Here is a 14,519-nt window from a genome sequence, read left to right on the forward strand (position 1 = left end):
CCTTTTGAAATAAAAAGTTAATAATTGCATCGAAACATCATTATATTTCTATTTGGGTTATTTTGGATTTATTTTTATTATTTTTTCTAAATATTCCAAAAATATATAAAACAAGATAAAACTAACTCAAATTAATTTTTTTCATCTTAAAATTAATCGAAAATATATTTTTTGATTTTACCTTTAATGTTTTCATTTATTTACTGTGTTCTTGAAACGATAAAATACCAGTTTTTCTCTGTTCAAAACAAAGTTTTTTTTTTTTTTTTTCCCTACATCAAGAACTCAACTTTTAACTAAGGTTTAGGAATGTATGCATAAATGTATATCGAATAACATATATATTAATTAAAAATATTTAAATTATATGTTAAAAATGTTTGGTTGTATAGTAAAATGAAAAATTTTATGTACGTTGACTTAGCAACCGACCCAAAAAGCTAATTATAGAAAGCCAAAAAAAGAAAACAAAAATCTATATCTTTCAGTAGTTTGTCTCTAAATATATATATGTGTCTCTTAAACATCTCTATAGTCTCTTTATATGTAGGTCTTGTGACACATTGAGGGTTTACATAAAATACGAGAACGATCATTTTGGTTAAAAGGGATTCAACACAAGGACTTTCCATGGATTTCATCTGATCGGGGTATGATAAAGGTGCTAATGAGGTGTCAATCTAGTTGAGATATCCGAATGCACCACAAAGACTTCCTAGATAGTCACCCAACTTAGCATCACTCTCACCCAAGCACACTTAATTAACTGAAGAGTTCTGAAGGGATCCAATACATTAGTTTTGGTATGATCGCACCCGAGAACGATAATTTTTTATTACAAAGAAATGTTAGTATGTATAAATATTTTCACTTTTGACCTCAAAGAAAAGAGAGTAGAGGTGCTTATGTATTGTTGAGCTAGCTATGACTAATGTTGACAACGAATAGAACGATGGTCGATTCAAACGGAAAACATTGTGCATTGTCATTCTAGAGAACAAATTAGATTCGCGATAGAGTATAATATGTGTAGATAGTGTAAGGTTGATGATGTTAGAATAAAAATAAATTACTAATTCTAACTCAACAAAAACATCCTCTCCTATATTATTTATACAACAATCATATCCGTGGCGACTGGGCCACGTGGCAAGTGTTGATTTGTCCCAAAACAATCAACATAATATAAGTCTAGGTTTCTTATGGAATGTAACTTATACAATTAAAATTAAAAACCCTACAAAAAGGAAAAGAGGGTTCATGGAAAAAAAAAAAAAGAGTAAAAATGAAAACAATGATGAGATTGTGGATTAAGGTTATAAATAATTAAAAGAGAGAGAATAAAAGAAAAGATAATGTGAAGATGAGGAAGGGGCAAAGAGGTAAAATAAAAGAAGGAGAGAAATATAATATGAAAGGGAAAGAAAAAAGTAAAGGAAAGAATTGCTGGTTTTGGTTGGAATTTTGGAGATGCAGAGAAGCTTTAATTCAGCTATTAACTCCAATGTCTTGTTTCAATTTCAGGCAAAACTCCCACTTCCCATTTCCTTTTCTTTCTCTTTTCTTTCAAAATTTCATTCACATTTTTTATTTTTTAAAAAAAAAATTTATTTATTCACAGAGAGTTGCTTAGTAAAGAAGCTTCATTTCTCTACCTTTCTTTTTATTGGAAATTCTTTTCCCATTCCTCCTCACCACCTCAAACCCTTTCTCTAAGGTTTGTTTTCTTTCTTCTTCCTTTTTCAAACCCCTAACCCTTTTTTTTTTTTTTTTTTTTTTAAGAAAAAAGTTTTTTTGCACTTTATTTTTATTTTTTTCCTTATCATTTAGATCTGTTCAACCATACAACTAAATCATCATCATCTTCTTCTTTGTGGTACTCATTCTCATGTTTTCATCTTTTTTCATCATATATATATATATATATATTTTGAAATTATTTTTCTATATATTTTCCATCTTCATTCTCTCCATCTACAGCACGTTGGGTTTCTTTAGAAATTATTCGAGGAGTTTCAACAATAAAATAAATTTTGTGGGTGTTTATCTTTTTTATGTTGATGTAATAATTGATTAATATATTAAAAGAGATCATGTTTTTTTTTTTTTTTAATATTTTCAGGAAGAAAAGAAAAGAAGAATTAAAGATGGGAAGAGGAAAGATAGAGATAAAGAGAATAGAAAACACAACAAATAGACAAGTGACATTCTGTAAGAGAAGAAATGGACTTTTGAAAAAAGCTTATGAACTCTCTGTTCTTTGTGATGCTGAAGTTGCCCTCATTGTCTTCTCCAGCCGTGGCCGTCTCTATGAGTACTCCAATAACAGGTTTTTTTCTTTTTTCCTTTTCCCTTTCTCTTAAATACATTGCTTTCTCCAGTTCTAAGATTCAAATTTCTGACCTTTTAGATCGTCGTTTTGTTTAAAGGGGATGTTAATTATTGCATGAAATATTGTTTGGCTGTATATACTTTGAACTAATCTTTCTTTTCCCAACTTCTTAGTATTTATTCGATCAAGATTATTTACTTCTGTTTGATTTTTTTTTCTTAACAACAATATATTATGTTTAACCTTTCCGAAAGTCGCATTGTCGTCGTGGTCACCTCTATTTTATCTCTCCTTCGAGATGGGAATAAAATAATCGGTCTTCAACTTTTAAATTTGTGTCGATAAAAGGTTTATGGACTTAGGATTTCGTCAAAAAAAATTTTTTAAGAGAGAGTTTAAAAGACCTTTGAATTTAAAACTTTCTAATTAGGTCTAATATGATTTAATATATTTTCAAAAAGGTTTAGAAGTTAATTGATTTATTAAATAAATATTGAACTTTTTACAGTCCATGAATCTTTAAGAAAACTGATTAGACAAAAAAAAAAAAGAAAAATTGAAAGGTCAAATGGATATGTTTTGACAAATTTTAAAGTTTGAAAATGCAAACTTGATTTATTTATTTATTTTTTAAACAAGTTATTAGAGAAGAGTGAGATTAAGAAGTGCACCGTGATATTTAAAACTATAAACTTAATAGACTCGCTAACACTTTCGATTTATTGTCAAAAGAGGTTGTTTGGAACGTCAATGACAGCATGGACACTCGAAGTTGTTTGAGTAAAGTTATAATTTATTTTTAATGGTTATTCCCAAGGAAAGATGAACAAAAGAGTGGGGGAAGAAAAAAAATGCTAAAAGTATGAAAATATTGGGCATATCACAACCAAAATCCCATTTTCAATTGTTGGATAAATATTAAAAAAGTGTGGCTTCCTTCTATAGTTAGACTTATGAGGCATGTGCTGTGTTTATGAAAATTCTAGTATAAATATGTCATCTTTTTTCCAACAGTGAAAGAACTGTTCATGGTACATTAAAAAGGAAAAACAACAAAACACTTCTTCCCTTTTCAAACTCAATGTTCCCTTCGTTTCTAGGGTTTCAAACTTACGACTCAGACCAACCTTCAAAATAAGATTATTAACAAAACTTTATTATTCTTTGTTTTATTTTTTTATTTTTAAAGAATTTTGAGCCATTGGGTAAAATTTTTATTTTCAGTTCTGTGTTCTTATTTTCCAAATCATACCTGCAATTTCGTTGATTATGTAATGTAATCTAATTTTGGAAGCAGTTTTACAAACCTAATTTTAGAAACTAAAAAAAAATAGTTATTTATTTTTTTTTTTAAATAAATAAAGAACCCTTTATTCAAATTTAAAATTTCATGAAAATATTGATAGAAAATAGATATTCTTAGAATAATCATGAAAAGTATACAAATATTTAAATTAATCCCTAAGAATTTCACATATTTTAAATCAGCTATGAGTTATCATCATATATTTTTTATTCCTTAATTTTGAATCTTATTCTATTTTAGTCTCTAAACTTCTAAAAACGTCTATTTTAGTCCTTAAAGTATTAAAAATTGCATACTTTGATCCTTACAATTAAAATTATATTAACTCTTAAATAGAATAGTGAGGTGACTTGTATTTTTGGTTGATTAGGTTGCCAGATAAATTAGCCATGTTAAAAAATCTCGTGTTTCAATTTTGAATTAGGTGATAAAATGATTTTTATAGGTGATCTCAAATTTCATTTTAGGTTCAAGATTTTGGTCGTTCACTATTGGTCATTAATATTTTACTTCATCTTCATCTTGCTTAACCTATGTTCGATGCAATTTTATCCTTACATAGATTTCGTCCTTAAAAGTTAATAGATTCTTAACCGTAGAGATCAAAATAAACACTGTTCAAAGGTTTAGAAACTAAAACAAATGTATTTAAATATTTAGAGACCAAAATAGTATTTAAACCTTGAATATTTTATAAAGATTATACACAAGGGGAATAATATCTTTTTGGTTCTTAGATTTTGGTTTTAGTTTCTATTTGATCCCTAGATTTTAAATATTACACATTTGGTCCTTAAAGTTTTGAGTTTTGTTTCAATTTAGTCCTTAAGTTTCAAAATGTTACAATTTTACCCTTGAGATTTGAGTTTTGTTTCAATTTGGTCCATGGATTTCAAGATTTTACATTTTTAACCTCAATTTTTCATTAAATACTTATTTTCAATTGTTGACGTCAATTTCTATTAATTAATTTAAAATAATTAGTAGTGAAAATTTAAATTTAATTTTAAAAGTGATAAAAATAATGAAACTTAATTAATTATAATTCATTTAAAAAATTTTAATGTATTAACATAAATTAACTCCAAAAGATGAAAAATGAGTATTTAGTGAAAAATTGAGGTTAAAAGTGTAAACTTTGAGACATAGAGACCAAATTGAAACAAATTTCAAATGTCAAGGGTAAAATTGTAGGATTTTGAAACATATGGACTAAATTAAAACCAAACTCAAAACTTCGAACTAAAATGTATAACAATTTGAAACCTAAAGACTAAATATAAACTAAAACCAAAACTTAGGACCAAAAAGATATTTTTCCCGGATATATATATACATACAAACAGCTCAGTGAGGTGTTCATGTTTTCAACTGATCTCTATCTCTCACTGTTTTGACCTTTTTTTCTTAAATGTTTATTCTCTTATTATGTATCATCTGCACTTCTGGGATTGGTTTTGGGCTTCTGTTTTTGTGTGTTTTTATTTTCTTTTAAGAATCTGATAATTGTCTGTCTCAGAGCTTTGCCCCCATCAATGTTTTTACTAAATATAATTACTTTGTCTTCTTGAGTTGTTCAAAAATTTATTTTTCATTTTTATTATGAAAAATATCACTTCATACTTATAAATAAATTGTATCAATTTAGTAAAACTTATAATGATTTAAATTAAATCTTTAAACTGTAGAGGAGTATTAGTTGTTTATGAAGAGCTTGAGAAAACAGCTTGAAACACACTTCCAATGCATTTAAATTATAGGACTATTCAAAAACTGTCTTTTGCATGTCTAATTTTCCTCAGCCCTTTATGTTTTTCCCTCTTTGTGTAAATATGAAAACAGAATCTCTATAGAGAATCTATAGCCCATACACTATTTTTTTTAATAAATAAATAAATAAAATCTCTCTCTTCATTTTTTTTTTCTATTTTAACCTGTTCAGTTTGTTCCAATTCCCCATATTTCCCTTTTTCTTTTTTTCTTTTTTTTTTCATTCTTTCTTTTCATGGGGTTTTATTTTCAAATTTAAAGAAAAACCCTCCAAAACAGAAACCACTGGTACCATTAGCTATTCTCATGTCAAAAAAATTTAAGCTCCTGACATGGAGATTTGTAGGGTTTGTTAAGACAAAAATTAAATGACCAATGCCAAACACTGGCCACTGTATATAGGAATATCTAGATTTGAACACGAATCATATTCGATAAGTATTCGATTTTCTAAAAACAAAAAACTAAAACCAAAATCATTTTCAAACTAAATCTTTGTTATTGATATATTTGGTCACTTAAAATGTAAATTCATGCAAACATAACTTCTGAGTAAATAATATAGTATCATGGTATAAATATGGAGAGATTTATTATATCTTATACATAAAAATTCTCATATCCTTTTTACCATTTCTTTTGTCTTCCTAGATTAATCTAGGTTTTCTCCTCCTACTTGGGGGTTTTTAAACTATATATGAATTTTTATCTGTTTTTAACAATTTTTTTTAATGTTACTTTGTTAAATTGTTTTACCCATCCTAACTCCTTTTAAATAGGGTACTTGAGTCTTTTCATTTTCGTAGATGATGTAACTTTAGTTTTATTATCATCGTAATATCAAGTTATACTTATAAACTTTGGTTGTTGTATCAATTTAAACCCTAAACTAATAATTGTATCAATTTAAATCCTGAACTTTGAGATTGTATCAATTTAAATCTCAAATTAATAATTGTATCAATTTAAATTCTGAACTTGTATTAAGTGTATTAATTTAAACCTTGAACTTTCATATTGCATCAACATAAACTCTCTATTATGTTTTATTTTGATATATTTATAAATATTCAGGGTTTGAATTGATATATTTATGAAAGTTCAGGGTTTAAATTGATATATTTATGAAAGTTCAGGGTTTAAATTGATATAATTATTAATTTAGGGTTTAAATTGATACAAATTCCAAGGTTCTGAGTTTAAATTGATAGAATTCCCAAAGTTTAAGATTTAAATTGATAAGATTCTTAGTTAGGGTTTAAATTGATACAATTCTTAAAGTTTAGGGGTATAACTTGATATTTGCCCTTATTTTTATAAGAATATGTGGAGTAAGAGAAATATTGAAGTTAATAATACAAACATTATGTAAGTTGAATTAGGTTGATTTTTTTTTTTTTATATATATATACAATATGTGAGGTGAAAAACTTGAAATTTGAATAGTTTAACTATATGTTTGGATTGACTAGAGGAAAAAATGTTTTTAAAAAAGTCACTTTTATTTAAACTCTTTTGATAAAAAAAAAGGTTTAAGATATAGTTTAAAAATGTTTCAAAAGCTATTTTAAGCAGTTACCAAATACCTCAATTTTCTTTAAAATAATTTATTTTCAAAATTAAATACTTAAAAAATTAAATGAAACACACCCTATTATATGTCGAATCTTTTACCCTTATAATTTGATCTGAGAGGTTACTTTATTTTTTTTTTTCCCTTGTGTTAATTACAAGTTCAGATCAATAAATGGAAATTTATATATTTCCTATTTTTTAAAAAAATTGAACTTCACCCCTTTGCATTTCTTGTATTTGGTTTCGTTCCAAATGTGTTAAAATAATTGAAAGTATCTACATTTTTTTAAAAAAAAAAAGAACAAAAAAATAAAAGTGTCTGAGTTAAAATCAAATGTACTCTATTTTGGTTTAGCTTAGACAAAATTGAAATTTTAAACTGGCCATGACGTCAGATACCCCCTTTCTCCCTCTTTTGTGTTACCGGTTTGGTTCTTCCCGCTATCTTTGAAGAGGCTCGTGATGTAAACTCTAGTCAATCGCTTTAATGTTTTCTTTTTAAATATATATATATATATATATATATATATATATATATATATATATATATATATATATATATATATACCCCTTACAGACTTTTTATAGAACACAGCTGATCCAAATAATTTTGGTGAATATTATTTATTCCTTCTAGGATTAAAAAACCTGGTCATTTGGTATTTAAGAATAAATAAATTGGACTGAACAATATTAAATAATTGTACTATCTATTCCCTGTTATCTCATCATTTTCATAACAAAGCTCAGTTCCTTGAAAGATGTGTGTATGTGAACATATATATATATATATATATTAATCAATAATTATAACTCAATTGATTAAGATATTTTATTATTGACTAAAGGGTGAAGGTTCACATCTCCATCTTCCATGCCGTTGAAAAAAAAAAAAGAGTTGAAAAAGTAGGAGTTGTGAACTCTACTTCTTATTTGGCTCAAAAAGTTTGTGGATTTTACTATTAAAAAAATCAATTTTATATTTTATCAACTTCTTACACTACGAGTCCAAAAGTTCACAATTCTCTAGACTTCATAACTCTTTGGATTCACTATTCCACTTCATACGTGCAGTTAATGAATAAATTTTATAAGAGTTTGTGGGACATTATTCTTAAGTACTTTTTACAAACATATTAAAGTTTTTAAAAAATATTTTTTTAGTTCAGTAAGAAGTAGAGAGATTCATACCACAAATATCTTGATCGTTAATACATACATATGCTAGTTGAGTTGTGGTTGATTTGAGCGCACCGTAATATAATATTATTTGGTTCTATGTCATTTTCTTTCCAATTAATATGATAACTATTACTTCAATAAGTAATTCCACATTATATTTCATTATTAGCTTCTAGTTGATTACTTTAGATTATAAGAAAGTGAAAGAATGGTGGTAATTGAGAATTTTGGTGAAAGGATCAGTACTAATTGGTTTACATTGTTATATATGCAGCATCAAAACTACAATTGAGAGGTACAAGAAGGCTTGTTCTGATAGCTCAGCTACTAGCTCTGTCACTGAACTAAATACTCAAGTCAGCTTCTCTCTCCCTCCCTTATATTTTTCACACTGATTTTTTTTCCTTCTTATAAAAAATAAAATAGAAGATTTTCAAAATTAAAAAAATAGAGGAAACTATTTACATAAAATAGTAATTTTGTAATTTTTTTTATAGAATTGGTAGAAGTCTATCATTAATAGACGCTGATAGAAGTCTATCAATATCTATTAATATTCTTTTTGCTATTTTTATAAATAGTTTGACATTTGTTCTATTTGGGAAAATTTTTTAAATAAAATTTTATTCATTTTAGGATTTTTTTAAGGTTTAGACACTAATAGTAGATAGTTTGATACAATTTACTTTGGCGTGTAATATATATATTTTTGGTAAAATTAAAAGTTGTCTTCCTAAATGTATTTTCAATTTACTTCAAAGTTTCAGTTTGATTTTTATACCAAAATGAATATAATTCAACTAACATAATATTTAACCTATCAATTTCGTAAATCGAGATTCAATTCCCCTATTTCACATATTATTTTGAATTTTAAGTCTAGTATTTATTTAATCTCTAAATTTCAAAATGTTAAAAATCAAAGTTAAAAGTATAAATCTTCAGTTTCTGAGAACTTGATTATATTGAAACAAAATAACTTGAAACTCAAGTGGAAAAATGTAACATCGTGAAACCTTGGCACCAAATAGAAATTAGCCTCAAAATGCATGAGTAAAACTGAAACATTTTAAAATTTAATAACCAAATTGAAACTAGATATAAAACCTACATACCAAAAAGATACTTTTCTCGATGACAAAAAAAAAAAAAAAAAAAAAAAAAAACTTATCATTGGAAGATTGTATAAGGTTCTTGACTAAACCATAATTGATATAGATTTTAAATCGTAAAAGCCAATTTTTTTTAAAAGAATTATAAAAGCCAAATATATTGAAACCATGCTTAAACCAAAATTAAAACACCAAATTTATAATCAAATCAAAATTTTCAAATGAAAAGCTTTGGTATTTTTAGAAATTACACAACTTTAAAAGTATTGTATAATTATTTTTGAAATCTTGAAAGTTATTTTAGGCATTCAAGTGAGTATTATCTATAAGAAATGCAAGAAAGTATCACAAACAAAGTACAATATTATTCATAAGATAATAACAAATTAATTAATCAGTTTCATAGTTCTAGAATTTTCTCTATGATAAATTTTTACTCAAATTTCTTAATATTCATGAAGCCTAACATATTATTATGATATGATATGGGAAAAAAAAATGAAGTATTATCAGCAAGAATCGGCTAAGCTGCGTCAACAAATACAAATGCTTCAGAATTCCAACAGGTTATTATTATGTGTGTGTTTTTTTTTTCTTTAATCCCTCATTCATATGTATATGTATATATTATTGGGCTAAATATATAACTTTATCTTTAATAGAAATATTAAAAAGAAAAAGATTATATATTTAGCCAAAAAAGAAAGAAATATTAAAGGTGGGTTGAATAAGCTACTCTCATTTGTTGAAGCAATCTTGTTAGGCACTTGATGGGGGACTCCTTGAGTGCTCTTACTGTCAAAGAACTCAAGCAACTTGAAAATAGGCTTGAAAGAGGCATCACTAGAATCAGATCAAAGAAGGTTATATTATATATATTTATATTATACATATATATTTCTTACTCAATTTTTTTTTTCTTTTAATGTCACTAATTTAACAAGTAATGAAAAATTATTACTTTTTGACTTTGTGTATTAGTTTACATATTTTAGTATTTGTGTTCCAAATATTTTGACTGTTTGGTTTGCTGTATCGTTTGAATGTTACGTCTCAACAATTAAAAATCCTATTTTGATCTTTGAATTTTGAATTATTTTGGTTCCTAAATTTTTAAAAACGTCTATTTTAGTATCTAAAAAATGACAGTTAAGATTTTGTTAACTCTTAAACATAATGATGGGATGAATTGTATTTTTTTTTGTGACTAGACTGCCAAATAAGTTAATGATACTAAAACTTCTAGGGTTTCAATTTTGAATTAGGTGGTAAAGTAATTTTCTGTAGGAGATCTTAAGTCATTTACGTTCAAGATTTTGGCTATTCATTATTTTGGCACATTAGTTGTTGATATTATTTTTCATGTTTATCTTACTCAATCTATACTAGATACAATGTCATCCTTAAACAAATTTCATCTTTAAAAAATTAACATAATCTTAACCGCAGGGACCAAAATAATCACTTTTTAAAAGTTTAAAGACTAAAATAGACATCTTTAAAAATTTAGAGACGAGAATAGAACCAAATTCAAAATTTAGGGACCAAAAAATGATTTAAACCTATTTTTTCCTATTTGTCTTGTCTTCTAAGAAAGCTTGGAGGATAAAGTAATCCCCAAACTCATCATTAATTATAGTTACACTATACTTCTTCACATTGAAGCTTCAATTTTTATTATAATGTTAAAAGTAGGTCATATTTTTTCTCCCAATCTCTTAAAAGGGATTGGGATTAATAAACATTTTTATTATTATTGTTATTTCTCTACATTTAAAAAAAAAAAATCTGATACTTTTCTGTGTTTGTTTGTTGAACAGCATGAAATGTTGCTAGCAGAAATTGAGTACCTTCAGAAAAGGGTAATCTAGATCAGTACAGAAACCATCATAATACATTATTATTTCACAAATTTTACCTTTTAAAACCCATTTGATAATCCTTTAATTCTTTTGTTAACAAATTTTTTTGTTTCAATTTTTATAAACTTTATAGGAGATTGAGCTGGAGAATGAAAATGTGTGTATTAGAACCAAGGTATGTATACATCAAGGATCATTTCTTGTCCCTTTAGTAAACAACTTAAAACTATATATGTATCAAAATCCATTCTGAACATAGATAAAACAACAATTACAATTTCAAAAATCGAGGTCATAATTGTTGATTAAAAAGAAAATTTATACATATCAACCATTTTTTATGCATTTATATTTGCTTTTTCATCCTGATTTTAGGGACTTGTATCTTAAAACTCATAATGAACTGGGCCACAAGAAAAATCTTTTATCTAGTGTGTTTTATCGATGTCTTTTTAATGTTCAACACCGTATAGTTATTAGAAATAACAATTATCTCTACTGATATGAGATATTTTTGTAGTTCTAAAAGCAAAGTTATGAGAATTTATGTCCAAAATGGACAATATCATTCTCATTATGGAGATAGTTGAAGATTCAAAAATGGAATATATGTCGTGACAATATATTAAGCTATGCTAAGTTTGCTCATGCTTAGTTGATATATGAATATTCGTTCATGATATGTGTATTAACTAATTCAGCTATGCTCAAGTTAACATATAGAATAAGGAATTACTGAACATATTACCTCTTAAAAGAAATAGAATTAATACTTTAACTATTAAATTACTATTGTTGAGGATCTCACATTAGAAAGATGAAGAGACATTACAAGTTTTATAAGATGCTAGGAATGACTCACAAACCACTTAGGTACATGGCCCATTGAAGCACTCACATAGGAGAGAATCATTTGTTTTACATTGGAAGATTAAGGGGATGTTTGGGCCCCAACTTCAATGGGTAGAATGGGCTATTATATAGCTCACTCTATATTTCGAGCTCCAACTATTATAATCTACAATTTAATTGTAGTATTATTATTTCAAATCCTCTTGTTATAGTGTTTAATATTTTATACTCATCCTCTTTTTTCCATCTTTCAATGTCGTTTACTATTTCGTACCTAGACTAAAATAATTAGCACCCCAAATAGAGACTATTACTATCTAGACTTAAATAGTATGAATCTCAAACATAGACTATTATAACTTACAAATTATAATAACCAACTCATCGACTCAAACACCCCCTAAGAATTGTAAAATGGGTATAAATATAAGAGCTCTTCAAAGGACTTGCAAAAGTGGATAGAGTGACAATTAAGTCGTCTCTCCCACTACACGTGTGTCGCCACTGCCATCCGGTTGATGGGCGGATTCAAGTAACATGCACGCATGAAAAAAGAAAAAATATATTTTTTTTGCTTTTTAATTTTTAAACCATTATGAAAACTTTGATGTCTAGGTAGTAATTTCAGATCTAGAGATTTTTTCCCTCCAAATCTAAAACGTTTTTGTCTTCTTCTTTAAAACCAGAAGCTCATGTTCCAGATTTGCATAGTATTCTTCATCTTCTTCTTCCATACTCATTGTTCTCAGCTTCTCTATTTGATTCGAACCCTCCTCTGATGTAGAGGTAGGTATTGTGTTAACCTTAGGAAATAATCGGTATAAATGATTTGCACCGAAGTCGTGCCAAATTTACTTTAAGACGATAGTTTCCATGACATAACATTCTAGATTTGGAATTGACGATGCATAACATAAGATATATGTATTACTCCTCTCATTATCATTTGATTTTGAGATGAACTCCCGTATTTATATAATAATTATATCCCATGTTTGACATACTTTTAGTTAGTTAAGATCTCACTTAATTTGTTTACTCTAAATTTGATATATATAGTGACATTTTGTGTGTTTATAGATAGCAGAAGTTGAGAGAGTTCAACAAGCAAACATGGTGTCTGGACAAGAACTGAACGCAATTCAGGCATTGGCTTCTCGCAATTTTTTCTCTCCTAATATGATGGAAGGTGGTGGAGCTGTTACTTTCTCTCATCAAGACAAGAAGATGCTTCATCTTGGGTATTCATTTCCTCTCCCTTTACGTTCCTTTTTTTCCTTTTTTTACATAATTTAGTCCCTAACCTTTAATATGGAACAACTTGAATCCCTATTTTCTAAATTCTCCGATGATAATTTAGTTTCTCTCATAAAAAATATTATTAAAATTTAAAAAAATATCTTTCAACATAGATCAATAAATTGATTAAGAACTGAGCTGTTACATAACAAATATTAGAACTTACTTTTGATGGAAATTTTCTTGGTAGGGATTAAATTACAAAAGATTTGAAAGCATAGTGACTAAATGATTACAAATTAAATTTGATAAAAATGAAGAAAGTTCATAAATTAAAAATATTTTTTAACCTTGAAAAAATTTTCCTTCTAGTTTAGTTTTGAAAGATACAAAAGCAATTTCAATCTATGTTTCTTAAAACAAGTTAACATTAAAGATTGAATTGGATAAAATTAAACGTCTAAGACTCTTATATTTGAATTGGCATTGAGTACTTTTTTTTCTTCTTCTGATGCACAGGTGATGATTTGGAGCTGTTTTGGAGACCAAAATGATGGGGACAAATGTTTGTTTTAATTAACATTCAGAAAATCATTGAGATTACAGAAGAATTAAAATAAAATATGCCATCATTTTCTGAAGTAAAAAATTTAATTAATTTTACTTAATGATTAGTGATCATTATGATCAGTGTGTGATGTGATTTGCAGCTGTGTGTTTCACATTATATATATTATATACTACATACATATGATATATACTACAATGACTCTAATGCTGATGATGTGTAATCCTATAGATTATTTTTGTGCCTACATGGACCAATAGGAGTGTGAAACTTGACTATTCTTAAGTTCTACTTTTCTCTTAAATATTGTTCTATATGAGTTTCATATGTTTCCTTTCATTTTATCAAAAAAGTTCAATTTTACTCATGAGTTTTGGTGGAATGGTGGAATGTTTCTCTCTTATTAAATTGTTGTTCAAACAATTGTAATTTGATACATATTATCATGTGTGTATAATATTATGAAAAAAAATTGAATGGACTTTATCAAGAGACAATAATTAGTATTAATTTTGTTTTGGGAGATTTATTTTATTGATACAGGATATTGTTTATTTTTTTAATTAAATATTATTTGTTTTTGCTGAATTTTAAATAGTTTTCTTTAGTACAATAATATATGTGAGGGAAGATGGAGATTGAACTTGATCTCATCGACAAAGATAAAATTTTTGTACAAATGACTCAGATTTTATGTCTCAAAATATCATTTTATCCAGAT

General features: G+C 26.7%; 1 protein-coding gene across 5 annotated transcripts; it reads left to right on the forward strand.

Annotated features, from left to right (window-relative positions):
* Window positions 1-1,401: 1,401 nt before the first annotated feature.
* On the forward strand, window positions 1,402-14,112 carry STK (K-box region and MADS-box transcription factor family protein). Of its 5 annotated transcripts, none has more exons than XM_090315073.1 (9): window positions 1,402-1,524; window positions 2,123-2,329; window positions 8,440-8,521; window positions 9,782-9,843; window positions 10,029-10,140; window positions 11,098-11,139; window positions 11,273-11,314; window positions 13,072-13,232; window positions 13,750-14,112. In XM_090315073.1, exons 1-9 carry the CDS (start codon window positions 1,412-1,414, stop codon window positions 13,751-13,753), a joined length of 825 nt encoding a protein of 274 aa, XP_090171199.1. In that variant the 5' UTR covers window positions 1,402-1,411; the 3' UTR covers window positions 13,754-14,112. The 5 variants fall into 5 exon arrangements, with proteins under 5 accessions (XP_090171199.1, XP_038889601.1, XP_038889600.1 ...); XM_039033673.2 differs by lacking the exon at window positions 1,402-1,524 and adding an exon at window positions 1,614-1,717; XM_039033672.2 differs by lacking the exon at window positions 1,402-1,524 and adding an exon at window positions 1,622-1,717 and having other exon boundaries at window positions 10,041-10,140.
* Window positions 14,113-14,519: the final 407 nt, after the last annotated feature.

This window comes from Benincasa hispida, chromosome 6 (genome assembly GCF_027475165.1).
Source record: "Benincasa hispida cultivar pf3 chromosome 6, pf3_genome.v1.1, whole genome shotgun sequence".
NCBI classification, from domain to species: Eukaryota; Viridiplantae; Streptophyta; class Magnoliopsida; order Cucurbitales; family Cucurbitaceae; genus Benincasa; species Benincasa hispida.

What these genes read in the sequence shown, in the direction of transcription:
- STK (XM_090315073.1), top strand. Translation starts at nt 1,412, where the DNA reads ATGAAAGGGAAAGAAAAAAGTAAAGGAAAGAATTGCTGGTTTTGGTTG. An exon ending in TATGAGTACTCCAATAACAG is followed by an intron (nt 2,330 to 8,439) that starts GTTTTTTTCTTT and finishes TTATATATGCAG; the next exon opens with CATCAAAACTACAATTGAGA. An exon ending in ATGTGTGTATTAGAACCAAG is followed by an intron (nt 11,315 to 13,071) that starts GTATGTATACAT and finishes GTGTGTTTATAG; the next exon opens with ATAGCAGAAGTTGAGAGAGT.